Genomic DNA, 19,169 nt, shown 5'->3' with positions numbered 1-19,169 from the left:
ACATTCCATGGGTTAGAAGCAAGCCACAGTTCTTTCCACATTCAAAGGGATGGGATTGCACAAAAGTGTGAACACCAGGAGACAAATCCTAGAAGGTCATCTTTTAGGGTCTGTCCACTACATATGCCCAAGTAGACAGTGATTTGGAGTAGGAAAAAAAAATCCTAGTCAGCCATATATATATATATATTAAAGTCTCTTCCCAAAGATTATGTGTGATTATAATTAACTGAAAGTTGGCTTTCCACGGAAATTTTAAAACCAAAGAATGCATTGCATAGTGCTGACTGTTTGGAAGGAGTGACTTATTTTAGTATCTAAAATGTAAATCCTTTAATGTGCTCTCCCAAAAGTTCTTTAGTTTAGAAAGTCATAAAATAGAACTGATAAATGCAAGAGAACTATATACAGAAGGAACTTTTTCGCCAATTTTTTTTTTTTTTTTTGGTGGGCCTCTCACCGCCGCGGAGCACAGGCTCTGGACGCGCAGGCCCAGTGGCCATGGCCCACGGGCCCACGTGGGATCCTCCCCCAGACCGGGGCACGAACCCGCATCCCTTGCATTGGCAGGCGGACCCTCAACCACTGCACCACCAGGGAAGCCCCAATTTTGCCAATTTTTTAAAGGACAATTGATTCTGTTTGGGCTAGGAAAATTTAATCTGTTTATGAATATTATTTTTATCAAAAAGAATATTAGTTTCTTCCTGTCTGCACTAATAAAGGTTGAGCCAAAAAATACTGGTTTATAGAGATGCCAATTAATTCGTCAGCTTAGGATACCTGCATGTTGTCAGCTTTTGCTCTAACTTCTACACTTTCATCAAAGCTGTTGGTCTAAAACAAAAACTTAATTTTGTCATTTCTCTGAATCAAAGCCTCTGATGATTTTCCACTGCCCTATACAATCAACTTTAAAGTCTTAAACCTGACTTTTATGTATCTTCAAAAATGACTCCAGTCTACGCTTACCATCTTCCTCTTCTTTCACACTTCTACCTGCATCTGATGCTGTAGGCACACTGAAGAGTTTCAAGAGCACCAGAGCTCCTTCATGGTGCTGCCTCTGCATCTGTTACGTCCTCAACTTGGCATACGTCCATCCCCTTCTCTGGGAGTTCTAGAGATTTTGCTTTGTTCTACTAGATTCCTTGGGCAAAGTGCTTAATACTTAGTAAGTACTCAATACATATTGCTTGAATAAATGAGTCTCAGACTATTCTTATGTAAAATGAGAGATTGGATGAAATGACGGTTCCTTATGGCTCTCTTTTTAAAATAATTACACGAACTTAGACAATGTAAGAGTACATATAAATAAATGAAAATTTGTGGTTGAAATTCTAAATGCTACAGGATTTCAGAGGAAGGAGGTATCATTCTGTGTTGGAATAATCAAGGACATTTTTTTTTTTTTTTTTTTTTGGTACGCGGGCCTCTCACTGTTGTGGCCTCTCCTGTTGCGGAGCACAGGCTCCGGACGTACAGGCTCAGCGGCCATGGCTCACGGGCCCAGCCGCTCCGTGGCATGTGGGATCTTCCCGGACTGGGGCACGAACCTGTGTCCCCTGCATCCGCAGGCGGACTCTCAACCACTGCGCCACCAGGGAAGCCCTCAAGGACATTTTTTGCTGAAGAAGGTGGGATTTGAAACAGGTGTTGAAAGATGAGAGTGATTTTGAGCCGTTGCTAGCATGATACCTTCTTCTTGTAGGCCTTCATTAAGTTTATTGATTTGAATTTTTGAATTGAATGATAGACAAAGGGGAGGTAAATAGACTTTGTGAATGAAAAACACAACGAGATCAGAAGCTCTAGTGCAGGAATGAGCCAGATATGTGTGGACAATGAGAAAATTTTCCTGATAAGGGTGTGTTCTGTTCAACAGTGAAGATCAATTTTGACTATGTAGGTTGGGAACAAGATTATGGAAGATCTGAAAACTAAGGGGTGCAGACTGAATTTTGTACTGTAGTAAATAGTGAGCTATCACATGTTTTCACAATAGCATGATAGAATTTTACGTTTGTTAGCCTGGTGATGGTAAGCAGGCTGGGTGGGAAAACAAGAGAATAAAGTCATGGAGATTAGGTAGGAAGCCTCAACTTGTATAAAAGTCATTCCTTATATTTCTTACGTCTCTTTATGATTTAGAAAGCATCCAATAAGCCTATAAGAGAACTTCTCACAACAAGCCTCAGAGGAAGGTAGGGCAGATATTAATATTCTTATCCTATATAGAACTGAGATTCAATCTGGATTTGTCCAAAGTCACAGAACTGGCCAATAGTGTTCCTGGAACTCAAACCTATTTTGTGCCTTTTTAATCTCTAAGACCAGTATTCCTGTCATTAAGAAAGAGAAATGAAAGAGGAGATATCAAAAACTGAAAATATACAACTTTATAAGGTATAATTCACATTATGTAGCAGTAAGTTGTGGCCTGAATATCAGGAAATGTAAGTCCTAATCCTTGAGTTAATGTGATCTAGTGTGACCTTAAATAAATGTCTCCTACGGCCAGCTTCCTCTTCCTCATCTGTAACATGAAGGTTGTTCACAAAATGCTCTTTAAATTCATTCTGGCTCAATGGTCTTGGAGTTTGTGAGTGAGTCATCAGCTAGGGGTCTGGATGACCAAGTGAGGCTGGTATCACGGCAGTATGAAAATTGGAGGACAGCATCAATTTGAGGGCCAGGAATGATGAAATCAGGTTTGCACATCAGGAAAAAGTTAAAGGGAGTTGTTGGCAGAATAACAGTCTTCCAGATATGGCCACATCCTTATCCCTGGAATCTGTGAACATGTTACCTTACATGCAAGAGAAATTGCAGATGTAATTAAAATAAGTATTTTTTTGAGATAGGGAGGTTATCCTGGATTATCTCAGTGGGAAGAGGGAGGAAGGAGAGTCAGAGTTAGAAAAGAAGATTTAACGACAGACGCAGACGTGAAGTAATTGCTGGCTTTGAAGACGGAGGAGGGATATGAGCTGAGGAACGCAGGCAGCCTCTAGATCTAGAAGAAGCAAGGACATGGCCTCTCCCCTAGGACCTCCAGAAGGCCCACAGCCCTGCTGACACCTTGACACTCGCTGAGACCCCCTCTGGACTTTTTTTTTTTTAACGATTTATTTATTATTTATTTAATTTATTTTTGGCTGCCTTGGGTCTTAGTCGCGGCACATGGGATCTTTGTTGAGCCATGTGAGATATTTCCTTGCCGCGCGCGGGCTTCTCTCTAGTTGTGGCACACAGGCTCCAGGGCGCATGGGCTCTGTAGTTGTGGTGCGTGGGCTCTGTAGTTTGTGGCACACGGGCTCTAGTTGAGGTGCACGAGCTCAGTAGTTGTGGTGCGCGGGCTTAGTTGCCCCGCGGCATGTGGGATCTCAGTTCCCTGACCAGGGATCGAACCTGCGTCCCCTGCATTGCAAGGTGGATTCTTTACCCCTGGACCACCAGGGAAGTCCCTCCCCAACCCCGGCTCCCGGACTTATGACCTCCAGAACTGTGAGGCAATAAATCTGTGCTGGTTCAAGCCACCAAGTTTGTGATAATTTCTTACAGCAGCCTCAGGAAACAAATCCAGGGAGTGTCTAGGGAGGGAGGACTAATATTCACTGCCACCTACTGTATCCCAGGCGTTGATATCACAATAAGCTTGTGGGGGAATCAGTGTGCTCACTGTTTTATCCATCAGGAAAGTAAACCTGAGAGCAGAAGTAACTTGCCCAGGTGACACAGTAAGAGTGGGAATTCAGATTCCGGGCTGTGTGACTGACGGTTCCATCATCCAATTTCCGGTATGAAAGGCAAAGTCCACAAGAAACCTGCATGGTTGCTTAATCTCACAGTGCTGGAAAACCAGAGGAAATATGGTAAAAAATCAATGAACTAGGAGCTTGGGAATGGCGATGATATAGCAACATTAAGATCTAGCAACATGAGGCAGGGATGGGCCAGCATCAACACTAACTCAATGGCAGGTACATTTTACACTATTTCAATTAACCGTCACAAACCATGCTATGAGGTACATTTTATTCTCCCTGTTTTTACGTCTGAGGAACTGAGGCTTAAATAAGAAACTACCTTGCCCAAAATCCTTTAACTAATGACAGAACTGGGATTTAAATACAAAGCTCACCTTTTTGACTAAAAAAACAAAACAAAACAAAAAAACCCCAAAACTTTTATTTAAAAAAAAATGAGGGGCTTACCTGGTGGTGCAGTGGTTAAGAATCTGCCTGCCAATGCAGGGGACACGGGTTCGAGCCCTGGTCCAGGAAGACCCCACATGCTGCGGAGCTACTAAGCCCGTGTGCCACAAGTACTGAGCCTGTGCTCTAGAGCCCGTGAGCCACAACTACTGAGCCCGTGTGCCTAGAGCCCGTGCTCCGCATCAAGAGAAGTCACTGCAATGAGAAGCCTGCGCAGCGCAACGAAGAGCAGCCCCCGCTCGCCACAACTAGAGAAAGCCCGCGCACAGCAACAAAGACCCATGCGGCCAAAAATAAAATAAAATAATAAATTTAAAAAAAGGAAGAGCCAGAGAAAGGCATAATTTAATTAACACTTGAAAGTATATGACACACACACAACCCCCACGCCAAACTCACACAGAAGATTGTAATTGGCTTGAGGTCATGGATGTTCATATCATTATTTGCTCTCCAGGGTGCTTAAAACAGTCTTGAGTAGATTGTAGGCACCCAATGTACACTCACTAGATGGAATCTGTCAGCGGGATCGAGGGGATTCTGTATAAGGATGACTGAAAAGACTGAAACCCCGAAGTCTGGAAGGATGAAGGTTGAGATCTGATGGAACCCAAATGTAGCAGAGTCCCCGCTCCCCCTTAAAGCTTTTCTCTGTGCCTCCATCCATCACTGATTTCCTCTTTCTCCTTCCTGATTTCTCCTTCCTGATTGCCCCAAGTGCTTGGGCACTTGATCACTCAGTTTTGCACTTCATTCTGCTGCACTGATAGCAACAGCGCCCCCTGCCTCCTGTATCAACCCAACTTTCTAGTCTCCCCATCCCTCTCTCTCATCCTTGCTCTCCAGCCTGATCGCTTGTCTATGCAAATCCTTGTCTCTGCACTGCCTGATGCCCTGACTAGAGCCGGTGGAATCCCTGCCTCACACCAACCTGTATCTAGATCCTCCTTGCCCATTGCTCCAACTTTTGGGGTTAATTCTCCCTTCCCCCACAATGCCTTCTTTAACTCTTCCAGCTCTTCTCCTCCACTTCCTCTAATCCTTATAGAAATATAAGAAAATTCAAGAAGGGTTTAAGTCAATTCACAGATGGCAGAGTTCTTAAGAGACAGAAAGATTTACAAAATACTCCTCAGTGGAGCTGCTGTCCAAAAATACAGATGTGCCTACCCCTTCATTCCTACCTGTCTCTGCAACCCTGCATGTGTGTGCACACTCTGCATCCTTCAAAAATAAAACCCTCCCTCAAACAATTATTGCCTTTCTCCCATCCCTCCCATTTCTTCCTACCACTACCACCATCCTATAGGTATCACTGTAATTTTTTGGAAAAATACAAGCAAATAAGAATAGATAACCTTATCCCTTCCCCTTCCTTACAGAAAACATAGCAAGCTGTATTGTTTTGCACCTTACTCTTTTTGGAGAACAAAGTATACTGCAACTCTTTCTATATCACTAAAAAACAATAGTGTAAATTTACAATATCACTGCATGTATTCTGTAGTGTAGATATGCCACAGTCTAACTAATTTAACTAGTCTCCTTTTGGATTGACACTTCATTTTTTTTCTCTCCCATCTTTTTTCTTGCTATTATAAACAATGCTAAATGAATAATCTTGGCCACATGTAATTTCTGGCATGTGCATGTTTATCTGTAGGATAAATTCCCATAAGAGGGACTGCTGTCTCAGAGGGTGATTGCATTTGCAATTTTGATAGATAGTACCTAATTCCCTTCCATAGAGGTTGTACCATTTTGTAACACCAGCAGGAGTGTGTGAGAGGGCTTGTTAAAATTTCAGTTCTTAACATCAAATATAGAAATGGAGCTTCTCAGGATAATGGGTTCTCTGTGCTTACTCTGCAGTGCTCAAAGAAGTCCTATTTCTATTGAAGACAATTGGATACGAGGAATAGATTTGATAAGGATGACATCCACCTACTGGTTGTGAGGCTTTACCTAGGCTCAAAGTAGGAAAATCTTGTGAAGAATGTAGGAAGCCCCTTTGCAATGCTTTTGCTGGGGCAAATCCTCGTGTTGGAATTCAAGCGTCCTGTCTCTCAGATGTGTATCAGCATCTTACATAATAGGGTCCCTCCAGTGACTAAACCAGTGACACTGACTTCATTTCGAGGGGCCAATAGCTGTCTGGCCCAGGGCAAGGGTAGAGTAAGTGGTTTAGGCTTTCGAGTCTAATCCATGCCTACCCTACCTCCTAAGGGTGAGACTCTGGGTGTCATGAGACTGATTCAAGCCTGTTTTCTAGACCATTAGAATGGGGACACTAATGTTCATGCCTTTTTGGACTGTTGTAAGATTAAATGGAATAATGTTTGGGATAGTGACTAACACACAACAGTATTCGACACTAACTTTCCCTCTTTACTTTCTGAAACTCACAGAGAATTGGGACAAAAACCCCAAAGTTCTCTCTAAACAGCCAAAACGTATGCCACAATTTCCATATATTAACTGTCTCACTTTACTCATAGAAGAGGCTCTAAAAATCTATTTACCGTTATTTTACATGTTATTCCAACATCTTTTGTAGTTTGGCTTCCCAGCCTATATCCGAGTGGAAATAACAGGAGCCAAAGCTGTTAACAGACTGATGAAAAGCAGAGCTTAAAAAAATTGTTATTTCGAAACAACAATAACAACAAAAGTGACCAGTAGGCCTGGGTGCCTCTTTAGCAGGCCCATAGACAGTCAGAGTCTCTTAACATAAGGCTACCTTAAGGGCAAATCATCAAGAAAGGGTTAAGTGGTGTGCTGGTAAGAAAGCAGACCAGTGGGCAATGCATTTCTTTTATTCCCTTCCCCACCCCCGGTTTACTAAAGAATTGAGATAAAACTCAATATATCAATTGAGTTTTATGAAGATTTACATCATAAAATGTAAAGTAATGCAATGAAATTCACTTCAAAGGGTAAATTTCAGTTACATGAAAAATTAATTAATTCACTCATTTAACCAATATTTATAGAGTGCTCACTAAGTGTTCAGGACTGTGCTAAATGCTGCACTGGCTTGGACATCTAATTGCCCCAGAATTCTAGGTTAAAAAAAAAAAAGGACCATTCATAGCACAGTCCAAATTTATGTTAACCTTTCAATGAGTCTTCATGAGAGGTTTATTATCATTGATTTCAGTTTTAGAAACTCCTGGGTTCTACAAAGTATCCCTTCCATAAAAGGCAGAATGGTAAAATTTTTGAAACAGCAAATGTAAAGTTGAAATCACTTGACAGTCTGTGAATCTTATATATGTACTTTAAACTTCAATTGTGATAAACCCTTTTGACTTAGCCTCATTTGTCCCCGTTATATAGTGACTGTAATTTACTTAGCTAATTTCACTAGTAGATTATGTTCCTTCAGGGCACAGAGAAACAGAAAATCGTAAATATGTCATTGCTGCTTGCTCTTTTATCTCATTTCACAGGCTCACAGGCTCAAATAGAGAAAATGTATTTAAAAACAAATTAATTGCATCTATTTCCTAGAATTATTTGAAAATGCTTTCATTTATTAGAGATACCAAATCTACTGAATGATAGAATTTAAGTAACTATATGTTGGCATATGTGAACATAGCAATAACAATAATAGCAATAGTAATAATAATAACAGTTATTATTAATCCAGTGCTTACTACATATCAGGCATTGTGTTGAGAGCTTTGAATAGACTATGATCTTTAATCTGTCCAACAACTTCTTTTTAAAATAAATTTATTTGTTTTATTTATTTATTTTTGGCTGCATTGGGTCTTCGTTGCTGCTAGCGGGATTTCTCTAGTTGCGGTGAGCAGGGGCTACTTTCTGTTGTGGTGGCAGGCTTCTCACTGTGGTGGCTTCTCTTGTTGTAGAGCATGGGCTCTAGGCACACGGGCTTCAGGAGTTGTGGCACACGGGCTCAGAAGTTGTGGCTCACAGGCTCCAGAGTGCAGGCTCAGTAGTCGTGGTGCACAGGCTTAGTTGCTCTGCGGCATGTGGGATCTTCCCGGACCAGGGCTCGAACCCGTGTCCCCTGCATTGGCAGGCAGATTCTTAACCACTGTGCCACCAGGGAAGCCCTGCTGAACAACTTTTCAAAGAAGCCACTGTTATATTCCCATTTATATAATGGAGGAAACTGGGATTTAAAGAGGTTAACTATCTTGTTCACTTTATTCATGTTTTAGTGGAACTGGGATCCAAACCTGGGCAGTCCTACTCTACACCTATGCCATCTTTTAAAGGTGTTATTAACTCAAATTCAGTAAAGAAAGAAGTAGTATCTCATCTAAATGCAGAGTAATCCTTACCTGCTGGCTGTAAGTTTTACGCCCATAGGAACAAGGAGGCTTAAATTATAGTGTGAAGTAAAAGGATACCCTTATGTGACATGTTTCCAAAAGTAGATTTTGGATTATTTCTTCCCCCCCTCCCCCCTCAAATGGCAAAGGTAAAAATTCTCTTTGAGTACTTTCTGTAAACGTCTTTACAGGTTTTAGCTGGGCATAAATACCCATGAAACGTTGTGTACCAAAATGTGGAATCCTCACCTTGCCCTGCCACCCCCAAAATTTAACTAGGAGCTATAGTGTTAAATATTATATATCTCAAAATAATGATACTGAAAATTTCAAAGGCATCTTTCTTCCCCGAAACCTCAATGCCATACAAATATTACCTAATTTGTCCTATTTGAAGGAAAATTATTGGCATGATTAGAAGGTTTTACTGAAGGAAGAAGTAGACAGAATCAGAAAAATGAGCACAAAAATCCAGAGAGGTCAATGAGAAAATTCAGGGTTAGAAAATTTTTTCTTTTAACTCCAAAATGTTCCATTCACCTGATCAGTAACAATTGTGACCATGTAGCTTTCTCTATCTGGCTTCAAATATACTTTCACTAGAAGATCATTGTAATTCAAATCCATTCAGTGCTGCTTCACTTTTGTAAACTGTTAGTTAAGTAGTGTACCCTGCACCTATTTTAATCATATAGCACATTGATAACATTTTCACTTATTTAAAGCCATGTTTACTGACAGATCCTTAGCACCAAAAAAATTCTGAAAGGCAATTTTCACACATCCAAAAGCTTGAAGAAGTAACTGACACAGCTTAAACCCTGGCTAGTTCTGAATTTTCCAAGTTAAGGTCACAGAATTGAAAAACTGCATACTTAAAAAAAAAGTTGGTAGAAATACATTTTAATCGTGAAGAAAATACACTCAAGGTCACAATATGCCAATTCAGTCTTCGCTGTAATTTTCAAGACCCAATCAGGCTGGTTATCACTGGATTTTTGCCTGCACTTTTCTTAAGGGAATGGTGAAAACTTTATTGCAAAAGATGGTAAAGTTATCAGTGACAAGAAAATCAGGGGGTCAACAGAGGTAAAAGAGGAGGGAGTTGTCTAAATAGAAGTGAGAATCAGTGTGTATGGGAATCTAAACTGACTTATACAATTTCTAAAGACCCTCAAAATAAGAAAAGGAGACAAATTTAAAAGAAAAAAATCAAAAAAGGAAAAGAAACAGCCAAAGAGGTGAGAGACAGCCATTTTGATGGGGGGGGCGTCTAACTACACAATGAGGTCATCCTATCTCCCGGAAGTGACACGTAATCACCTGCTTTGCACTAGCTCCGCCCCTTCCCTCACAGGTCCCGCCCCTCCGCCAGCAGCCGGGAGGGTGTTAGGGGGCGTTTCTCCAGGAGGAAAGCTGTGAGCTGCGACGCTGAGGAAGGGGACCCCAAAACGTCTGGCACTGCCCCCTCCAGGGATCACTTTGGACCGCCTCACTCGGCCCAGCGGGATTCAGAAACGCCGAGGGGTCAACCTGATGGGTTTCGGGGTCAACGGAAGAGGGGAAGGGGAGCCCTGGCGGGGTGAACCCCCCGGTCCCCCGCCCAGCAGCTGAGGCACAGGAGGGCGGCCATCTTGGCCGGGAGGGTAGGGCTGGGGAGCTGCGGGCGCCGTGCGATTGGGGGGCTCGCCCGGAAGTGACGCCAACTACCCGGAAGCGGAGGGGGTTCCCTGGCCCACTCCCCCCTCGTTCGTTTGCTCCCCCGCTTCCTCCCCGCCCCCCTTCCTCTCCATTCGTTTCCCCCCCTTTCCCTGCCTTCTCCCCCCCCCCACCCGTCCCTCCCCCCCCAACCTCCGGAGCTGGGAAGAGAGTCAAGATGGCGGCGAAATCCGATGGCGGTGGCGTGGGGGTGGGCTTCGCCCAGCTGCACAACCTGGACGAGGCGGTGGGCAGCGGCGGCGAGGAGGACGGGGAGCCCGGGGGAGGCGGCTGCGGCGGCGGCGGCGACGGCAGCGAGCCCGGCGAGAGCAGCTCGCTGCACATCTGCCACTGCTGCAACACTTCCTCGTGCTACTGGGGCTGCCGCTCCGCCTGCCTGCGCTCCCTCCTGGGCAAGAAGCCGCGCCGCAGCGCCGCCGCCGCCGACGGGGGGGACCAGCCGCTGCAGCCGCCCGGGGCCGCCGGCCGCCACCCCCCGACGCCCTCGGCCGAGCGGCCGCAGCCGCCGCAGGTGGAGCGGCCGTGGCTCGACTGCCTGTGGATCGTGCTGGCGCTGCTAGTCTTCTTCGGGGACGTGGGCACCGACCTGTGGCTTGCCCTCGACTACTACCGCAAGGGGGACTACGTCTACTTCGGGCTGACCCTCTCCTTCGTGCTGGTGCCGTCCCTGTTGGTGCAGAGCCTGAGCTTCCGCTGGTTCGTGCAGGACTACACGGGCGGCGGGCTGGGCGCCGTGGAGGGGCTCAGCAGCCGGGGCCCCCCCATGATGGGGGCCGTCTACGGCCATGGCGCGGGGGTCCCGGCCACGCCGGGGGCGCAGCGCCTTTGCCGCCTCTCCGTGTGGATCTGGCTGTCGGTCATCCACCTGCTGCAGATGGGGCAGGTGTGGAGGTAAGAGCACTGCGGGGGTGGGGGCGGGGGCCTGGCCAGCTGGCCCTGCAGAGGGCCCCGCGGGCGAGGCCGGAGCCCTCCGGAGTGCGCTCCGCCCTCGAGGGGCCCCGCAGGTGGGCCCCTCGGACAGGCCTGGCACGGGGTCTTGAAGGAGGGCTTTGCCACGCACTTCCCCTGGCGTCTCAAAAAGACCATCGTGCGGTCTGGATCCCTGGCCACGCCTTTTGGCCCGGGGAGGCCCAAGTCCCGCTGTATGTCTTCATCCCTGGTTCGCACTTATCGGAGACCCTGCCTCATCCTTCCTCTCCTCTGTCTCTGTAGATCTCTATATTCCCGTGGTCCCTTGCCCCTGTATCCCAAGGTAACCAGGCGCTAGCGCTTTTTATCTGCACCCTAGCTCGCCTCCTGGGGGAACCTTCCTTCTTCCAGCCGGTTTGCACTCGGTTTTGTGCCCCGGTGAGACACCTTCCCCTCTTTCCCCGTCTTCTCTCCGCAGTGGCCTGTGTGGGGCTCTGTGCAACTCCCCTGGCTGCCTCTCCTTTCAGTGCTCCGTTATTCCACGCCCCCTCCCCCCTTCCTGCGACCCCCATCCCCTGCAAAGGACTCCAAAGCGCTGCTCTCCTTGAAGGAAAAATGACTTTTTGCTGGATTAGACGTGCCCTTTTCTTAGTGACAGGTAAAATTGTATAGTATGTGATAGGTGTAAGCGTTTGTTTTTAACTCTCAACCTCCGAAAATCACTTAGCCACCTGGACATCTCTTCTGGTGGAACGTTGTTGTTGGTAGCCAGGCCAGTGCGCAGGTGATTTATGTTTACACAAGCCCCAAGCTTAGCCCTGGGGCTCTTTCCCTTCTTGTAAATTTCCCATGTGCCAGGTGAATCCCTCAAAAACCACTTGCAGATTTTTTTTTTTAAATAGCTTAACTTGCTAAACTAAGGAAATGATTTCATTAAAACGTTGGTAAATCTGTGCCCTCCAACTTAAATCAGCTTGAGTGTATTCTGCAAACAGTTGTGGGTGAGAGCGTTTGCAACAAAAAAAAAATCTTACTGAAGAGAAATTATACAGAGCTCCTCAGGTACGTTGCTTCTGTGAGAAGACATTTTGCCTACACTGCTCAGGCACCTATTCCTAGTAGGAGATATTAGGTGCTCAGAATTTCAGTTTACTGGTATGTACTCAGGTTAACTGAAATGAAGTTCAGTGTGTTTTGAATTGTTTGTCTAGGTCTCTGTTCAGAATTTTAAATAAAAACATTTCAGAAAGCATGGGGAGGAATTAAGTCGAATCACGAAAGAACAAGAACTTTGTCCTGCAGAATTTACATGCAAATTCAGGATAGGGGACATGTGAGTGGTTCTTGATTTTTCTGGTCCTTGCAGGATAGTTTACTGGTGTTCCTAGATTGAACCAAGCAACTTTTTTTCCTAGCTCTGTTTGTCTGAAGATAATTTATTTCCTGCTGATAGGTTTGAAAGAAGAGAAGGTATAAAATAGAAACAAAGATTATTGATTAACTTTTAGCGATTATGAGCCTAATATGGGGGTCAAGGAAAATTTTGACATATGTTTTGAATTTGAAATCTAAATCTAAAAACTCCCCAGTCCATACTGAATCAAAGATAGTGTGTTTAACATAGGGGATACCTTTTTTGGTTTCTTGCAGGTTGGTAAGATGCAAAGGCATGAAGGGGAGAGGGACAAAAAGTATGGGGAGAGATTTTGAAATAGTAGTAAAATTGAACAGCATCTAATTAATAAGTAGGCTTGTACCGAAAGTCACCTATCTCTCCGTGTTAGGCGTGGAGATGTGGGCAATCAAAACCTTGGTGTCAGGTTAAAATTCCTGAGAGAATTGTTTCTAATGTAATCCATCATAGATATTTATTAGCAGTAAGCTTTTGGGACATACTGAAATTGGAGTTCTGTTTCACAGATTTTTTAGGCAGAGTAATCCCCCACTATTGACCTAAACCTTAATTGTATTTGGTAAAGTAGTAGAAGTCCCGGTTGTGGACAAACTGAAAAGTATATTTTAAATATGAATTTAGCTTTTATAATTGTTTAAAACAGGGTTGTGTATTATTTTTCCAGATTTTTATTGAACTTTCAGAGTCTGTAGTGGTAAATATATATATATATTTTTTTTTTGAAAAGATGCCTGTGATATTACTATATCTAAAGTTTTTGGTCCTTTTTCAAGATTAGAATATATGTCTAAATATTTTATGAAGTTAAGGTATTAAAAGGCATGCTAATTCATCTAAGTTATTTATTCCAACGTACTATACTTCAAAAGAAATATTTACTGAGGAAGGATTTTATTTTTTTTTCAGTAAGCTTGTTTACTTGAAATACTCCAGGAGCAGAGTCTGCTCTTTAATACCTGCTAGGATGTGGCTTGCATGGAAATCATTCATAAGTAAAAGCTTTGGAGAAAGGTATTTATTCTTTTCTAGTTTTAATCTCTTGGCAAACTTGTCAGTGTGTATAAACATACATCATCTCAGTTTTTTCTGCAGATCTTTTGGGGTTACAGTTTGTTCCCTTAATCATATTTGCTACTTAAATTTTATTTCATGTGGTCATGTGACATAAAGGTTAGGGTCTAAGAATTTGATTTGGGCCACATTTCTAAGAAAACATATTGGTGAAGTATGTTGTCAAAACTGATTGCATTAAACCATGAAGCGTGTCTCTTCATATGCTTTTTTTTAATGTAAAATTATTTGACTCGCGTGAACAAAAGCACAGTGCTTATTTAAGAAAAATTAGTTTCTCTTGACATTAAAGTGGTAAATTTCTATGCATGTTGCCTTTGCTATCAAGATGGAAAATACTTGACATCTCTTTCACCAAATGACTTCACAGAATATAAGAAAATATTTTTGGCTGGGCCAGAGTTGGAGCGTGGAAGAATAGTTGCCTGTAGGATGATTTGGTTTCATGAACCTTGTTTTGCAGAGCACTACTGTGTGATTAAGGTCTGTTTAATGGATGCTTTACCTTCCCTAATTAATTACTTAACGTGGAACTTACCGTCTACCTTTATGTGCTCTGTTTTTCAGGTGCTTTTCCCAGGGATAGCGGGTCTGTGAGTCACTCATACCAGGAATAGGGGTCTCACCAGGCTTCAGTTTAGTACAATGTGGTGTTATTAGAAAGTGAGATCATTTCCTTGGAGGGTTAGAGCTTAGAAACAGGTTTGCATATTGCATTTTTGTGTGTAAATTTTTTCCTTCAGTGTATCGGCTTTTCTTTGCTTCTGTGCTACTTTTAGGGGGTGCTTAGTGTTGGCTTGGCAGTTCACTGCAGTCAAGAAGCAAGTTCTTTGACTAAAATTTCATGTAATGTCATGATGTTGTAGCCGAATCATTAATCTCCCTCTTTATGTATTTATTTTTATGGGTATGTTTTAAAGACTTAAAACTTTTAATTAAGATTAAAGCCTGAATTTTATCTGCCATTTTTAAAGTGAACGTCAGCTGTTCTTTATCTTGGGAGATGAGGTGATGGAGAAGGTTGCCTTCAAGTGAGAGGAAGGAAGCGGTGTTTCACCTGCCGTAATGGGGTCATCAGTCTGTAAACAATCTAAAGCTTTGTTGTAGCATTTTTTCCATTTCAAGACTTTGATGTAATATAGGGATACAACTCTTTAATCAGCAGCAAATGTTGCTGGGCTGGTGAAGATGCTTTTTTAACTTATCTCCCCCTACCCTCCCTCAGTGTAGGGATACTTGGAAAATTATGGGGCTTTGTTCTTACTGAATATTTTAGAATAGCGGTTCTTAACTCTGGCTGAGAATAGAACCTACTACAGCTTAAAAAATGCCTGAGCATTGCTGGACCTGCTGAGGAAGAATCCCAGGGCGGGACCCAAGCAGTCTTAGTTTTAGAAGCTCCACAGGTGATCAGATGGGCAGCCAGGCTTGAGAAGCACTTTTAGAATTGGGTTTCAGGCTTATTCCATTTCGAGATTGTTATTGGGTTTATGTTCTTAATAAATAGGATGGAACAGTCGGGAATGGAATGCTTTGGTATTGTGAAGCTTGGTTCCTGGACAACACCATAACAAAACAACTTTACCTTGGAAACATGAGTGTCTAAATACAGTACTTGGGGCTGTCTCAAGTGTATGCACTTATAGTACTCAGTGTTTTTTTCTTTGAGCCTAAGTATGGATCTTATTCTAAAAGGATTCCTAGATTCAAAGCATTCTTCAATAAATGTAGCTCACTTATCTGACTTTTATGTGATTCAAATAGCAGGTTTATGATTGTGTTGCATGTACAAGGGAAATTAATTTTGAAATGATTCTCTTAAGTAGGCTTGAGGTAAACAACGCGATTACGAGAGGTGTTGGACTAAGTGATCTGTAATGTCCCTCTAGCTCTAAGATGTTGTGATTTAGGAATGGAAATGTTACCTTTCAAATAAGAAAATTCACTCGTGGGGCCAGAATACCAGCCCTAGTCACGATAAAAGATTGTATATGTGTATTTGTGTGTGTGTGTCCGTGTGTGTAGGAGACTTTATATAGTATCGGCTTATTACTGGATGAGAATCTCTATATTGTAAAAATCTTTTTTTTTTTTTCCCATTTTGGTCCATATGTTTAATGGAATTCTGGTTCAAAAGAAACTCAGTGGGATTTTTTTGAGGGGAAACTTGAGGAAAATTGATTGGAGAAAAGTAATGTGTTTGAGTAGTCAAAAAAACCTTTCAAAATTCAAAAGAAAAGTGTTGAGAAAAATGTTCCTCTGTCACGAAGTGAATGTGCTGTAGTGTCAGTAATTAGATCAATGTGCCACTGGCAGAGGAATTAAGCAAATAGGTGCTGAAGCAGAGTAAAGAGAGAAGTTGACAGGTTTGTGGGAATTTAGTAGGTAGTAAAGGTGGCATTCCTAATCAGTGAAGGAAAAAAAGATTATCAAACGATATTGAGGCAATTGACTACGCAATTGGGGGAAAAATAGCTCTCTACCTTACATAAACAAAAATTCTAAAAGAATTAAAAGTGTAAACATGAAATATTAAATTGTAAAAGCACTAGAAGAAAATGTAGGATAATAATTTTATAATCGTGAAATGGGCAAGATGCTTTGACACCATCAAGGAGAAAAGGGATAAATTCAACAACATAAAGTCTCATCTAGTTACTCCCTTCCTCCTCCCCCTACCTGAAAAATCGTGGAAATACGTGATGAGTTGTGAGGGTAGAAGAGTTATATTTAGACAACGAGCTACTTACCTAAAGGAGAGCGAGTATGAAGAAAGCATCTCTGAAGATTATTTCTCATTTTTGAGTGAACAGAAACAGTAAAAACTTGACATCTATGGTGAATTTTCAAGGGAAGGTGATGAAAAAATGGCACACTGAGTAAAATTGCAAACAGTGCTGAAGGATAGTATTTCCAGAATGATCTAGAAACAAAACACCAAATTTGTATTGCAGAAGGCTAGCATTCCGGAAACCTAGTAGGCACATGTCAGAAATCATGAACAGTTCATTTCTGCCTTTTAACATCATTTGCCTTGCTTTTACAAACTTTATTCCTAAAGCCAATTAATTAGCAGTATGTAATGGATAAATTCTGGAGAGTTGGCAAGATTAGGTGGGATGCAAAAAGAAATAAACTGTCTCAATTGTTGCTATTTTCATCATGGGTTGGTTTGATTTACAGTATGCTTTCTGCAAACAAGATTGTGGTTAAAACTTTACTCCTTGTGATACTCTGTTTACCTAGTTCCCAGTCAGAAATTGTGAATTTCAAAGAATTAATTTTTTTTAAATCATGAAAATATAGCCTCGTTTAAAAAGTTCACTGACTTTTGTTTTTTGCCGAAAGACAATCCACTATTTACCACTACTGGAGATACTCAAACAAAACAAAACAAAACAAAAACGAAGAAAAACACCACAGGGCACAGCAATAGTATAAAGGGAACATTGGAGTTAAGAAATCAGGTTTATCATTCTGCAAGTTCAAAAAAATCTCTGGCCTCCATTTCCTCATATTTATCAAATAAGGAGTTAAACTAATTGATCTTTCAGGTCCCTCAATTTTAGAAAGTCTATTATGCTATAGGTATTAGCACTCCGAAGTTTTAAACAAGGAATTTCAGACTCTAGTTTGAACAATTAAAATATTTAAAAATGTGGATTTCTTAGGAACTGCTTTGAAGTCCTATCATGTATTATTTTGACTTATTAATTTAAAAAATTTTCATCACTTGTAATCACTTTGCTACCTATAGAGGCATTATGTATATATTGCTAGCTAATGTCAAAATTTATAGCAGATAAGACTTTCTGAAAAACTTGGTATCCTGGTTTATTAGCTACTTTTGGGCACTTGCAATTTCAGCTAAAATTACGTTAAGGTGTCCTTTTATAATCCTATGTTTAAAATTTTTTACTGTCAGGTTAAGCTAAAGCAATGCATATATCTAACATATATTTTGGAGGTTTTTCTGAGTCGTTTACCTAGATTAATTTGTAATTGGGGAGGAACCTCAAAATCTCCTACTGCAATTTATCGTTTGATATGTATTCTCTAACTTTGAAAAGTTAATGTTTGTAAAATTTTTTTTTTTAATGATAGCTTTTCTGTCAGTTGTGAGCTGTTTTAGGAAATGATTCTAAGTGAGTTTTTTTTGTGTTTTGTATTTTATTAGATTAAGGTATAGGTACTTTTTTGGTTTAAGTTGAATTTGGGGAAAAAACGTGATTTGCTTGAAGGATTCAGTGAATATTACTATGACAAGAACACATTTGTACATAAAATTCAGCTTTAGGTTTTTTTCTGTATGTCTAACGTAGGTGGATCTTGGTATATTGCATTACTGTATTTTAATATACTTTAAAACAAATGACAGTATCCTAAGGTATTTTGTATATTGCTAACAAAAAGGGTCTTTACGAGTATATTGCTTTTATCCTGAAATATCAAACAAGTGGTTTTAAAAATAACTTTTGTATGCAATATTTTGGTCTTTTTTCTTTTTAATTGTGAGAAAGCTATTTCTGTTTTATATTGGTCATTAATATACAGAGCATGGATTATATGTCCATCAAATCATTTCTAGGAAGAAATTTGAATATTCAGTTTACAGAAAGGTAAACATATCAGTTTTCTTCACAGCATCCTGGGAAGGGAGGAAGAGTTGATAGTTATTGTTTACCCTGGCCAGATGTTCTCAAAGAATCATAGGTACATGAAGTAGAAAGTTTCTCTTTGACCATTATGTCCGCTTTTTCATTCTGTCTTAAACATACTGTACACATGAAGAAAGACGGCAGAGGTGAGGAAGACACCAAATTCATGGCTTGGAAAGCCTGGTGATAAAATAGAGCCGGCAGGAAATTAGGAACCCAGGCCCTTCCAGACAGCAGACACTTTCTGCTTTCTCTCTTTGGCTGTGTTTCTTAGAGTGGTCAGAGAACCTCTTGTATTAGGATAGGCCTGGGGCTTGTTAGAATGCAGATTTGTGGGTCTACTATGGGCTTAAAGAATCAGAACCTCAGGGAGTTGGACCAGGGAATGTGTATTTTTGCTCTCTTTATTATGGAAACTTTTAAGCATACAGGGAAATAGAGGAGTATATTGAACACCCAGTACCAACTACTTGGATTCTGTAATTAACATAGATAGCTTTATGTGTGTTTAACATGTATCATGAGGTTGCACCTCTCCATACTTTGCCTCAAATACTAAATAATTAGACTAATTCTACATAGCTATAATACTATTATCCCATCTTAGAAAATTAATGGTAATCCCATAATTATTCCATAATTGAAGAAAATCATCTAATAGTTGTTTCACGTTCAGATTTGCTCATTTGTCGCCAACAATGTCTTTTATAGGTTTTCTCCCTCCCAACACGGCTTAATCAAAATTGCTTAATCAGCATTGCTTTTAGGTTTCTTTAATGCTAGAACGATTCTTAAATTTTTCTTTTCTTCATGATGTTAACTTTTGCAGAGTCTGGGCCACTTCTCTTGTATGTTCCGTATTTTGGATTGC

The 19,169-nt window shown here is 41.5% G+C and overlaps 1 protein-coding gene across 1 annotated transcript in view; it reads left to right on the top strand.

The window, feature by feature from the left end:
- Window positions 1–9,908: 9,908 nt before the first annotated feature.
- The window catches only part of XKR6 (XK related 6), a 271,755-nt gene continuing 262,494 nt past the window's right edge, over window positions 9,909–19,169 (top strand). Inside the window, exon 1 of the mRNA XM_030879180.2 lies at window positions 9,909–11,137. Coding sequence (XP_030735040.1) covers window positions 10,404–11,137 — 734 coding nt within the window. The 5' untranslated portion in view covers window positions 9,909–10,403. The remainder of the gene's footprint in view (window positions 11,138–19,169) is intronic.

Source organism: Globicephala melas, chromosome 6 (genome assembly GCF_963455315.2).
Source record: "Globicephala melas chromosome 6, mGloMel1.2, whole genome shotgun sequence".
In the NCBI taxonomy this organism is placed as follows: Eukaryota; Metazoa; Chordata; class Mammalia; order Artiodactyla; family Delphinidae; genus Globicephala; species Globicephala melas.
The sequence above is the reverse complement of the archived record's forward strand: the minus strand, read 5'-3'. Positions and strand labels throughout refer to the sequence as shown.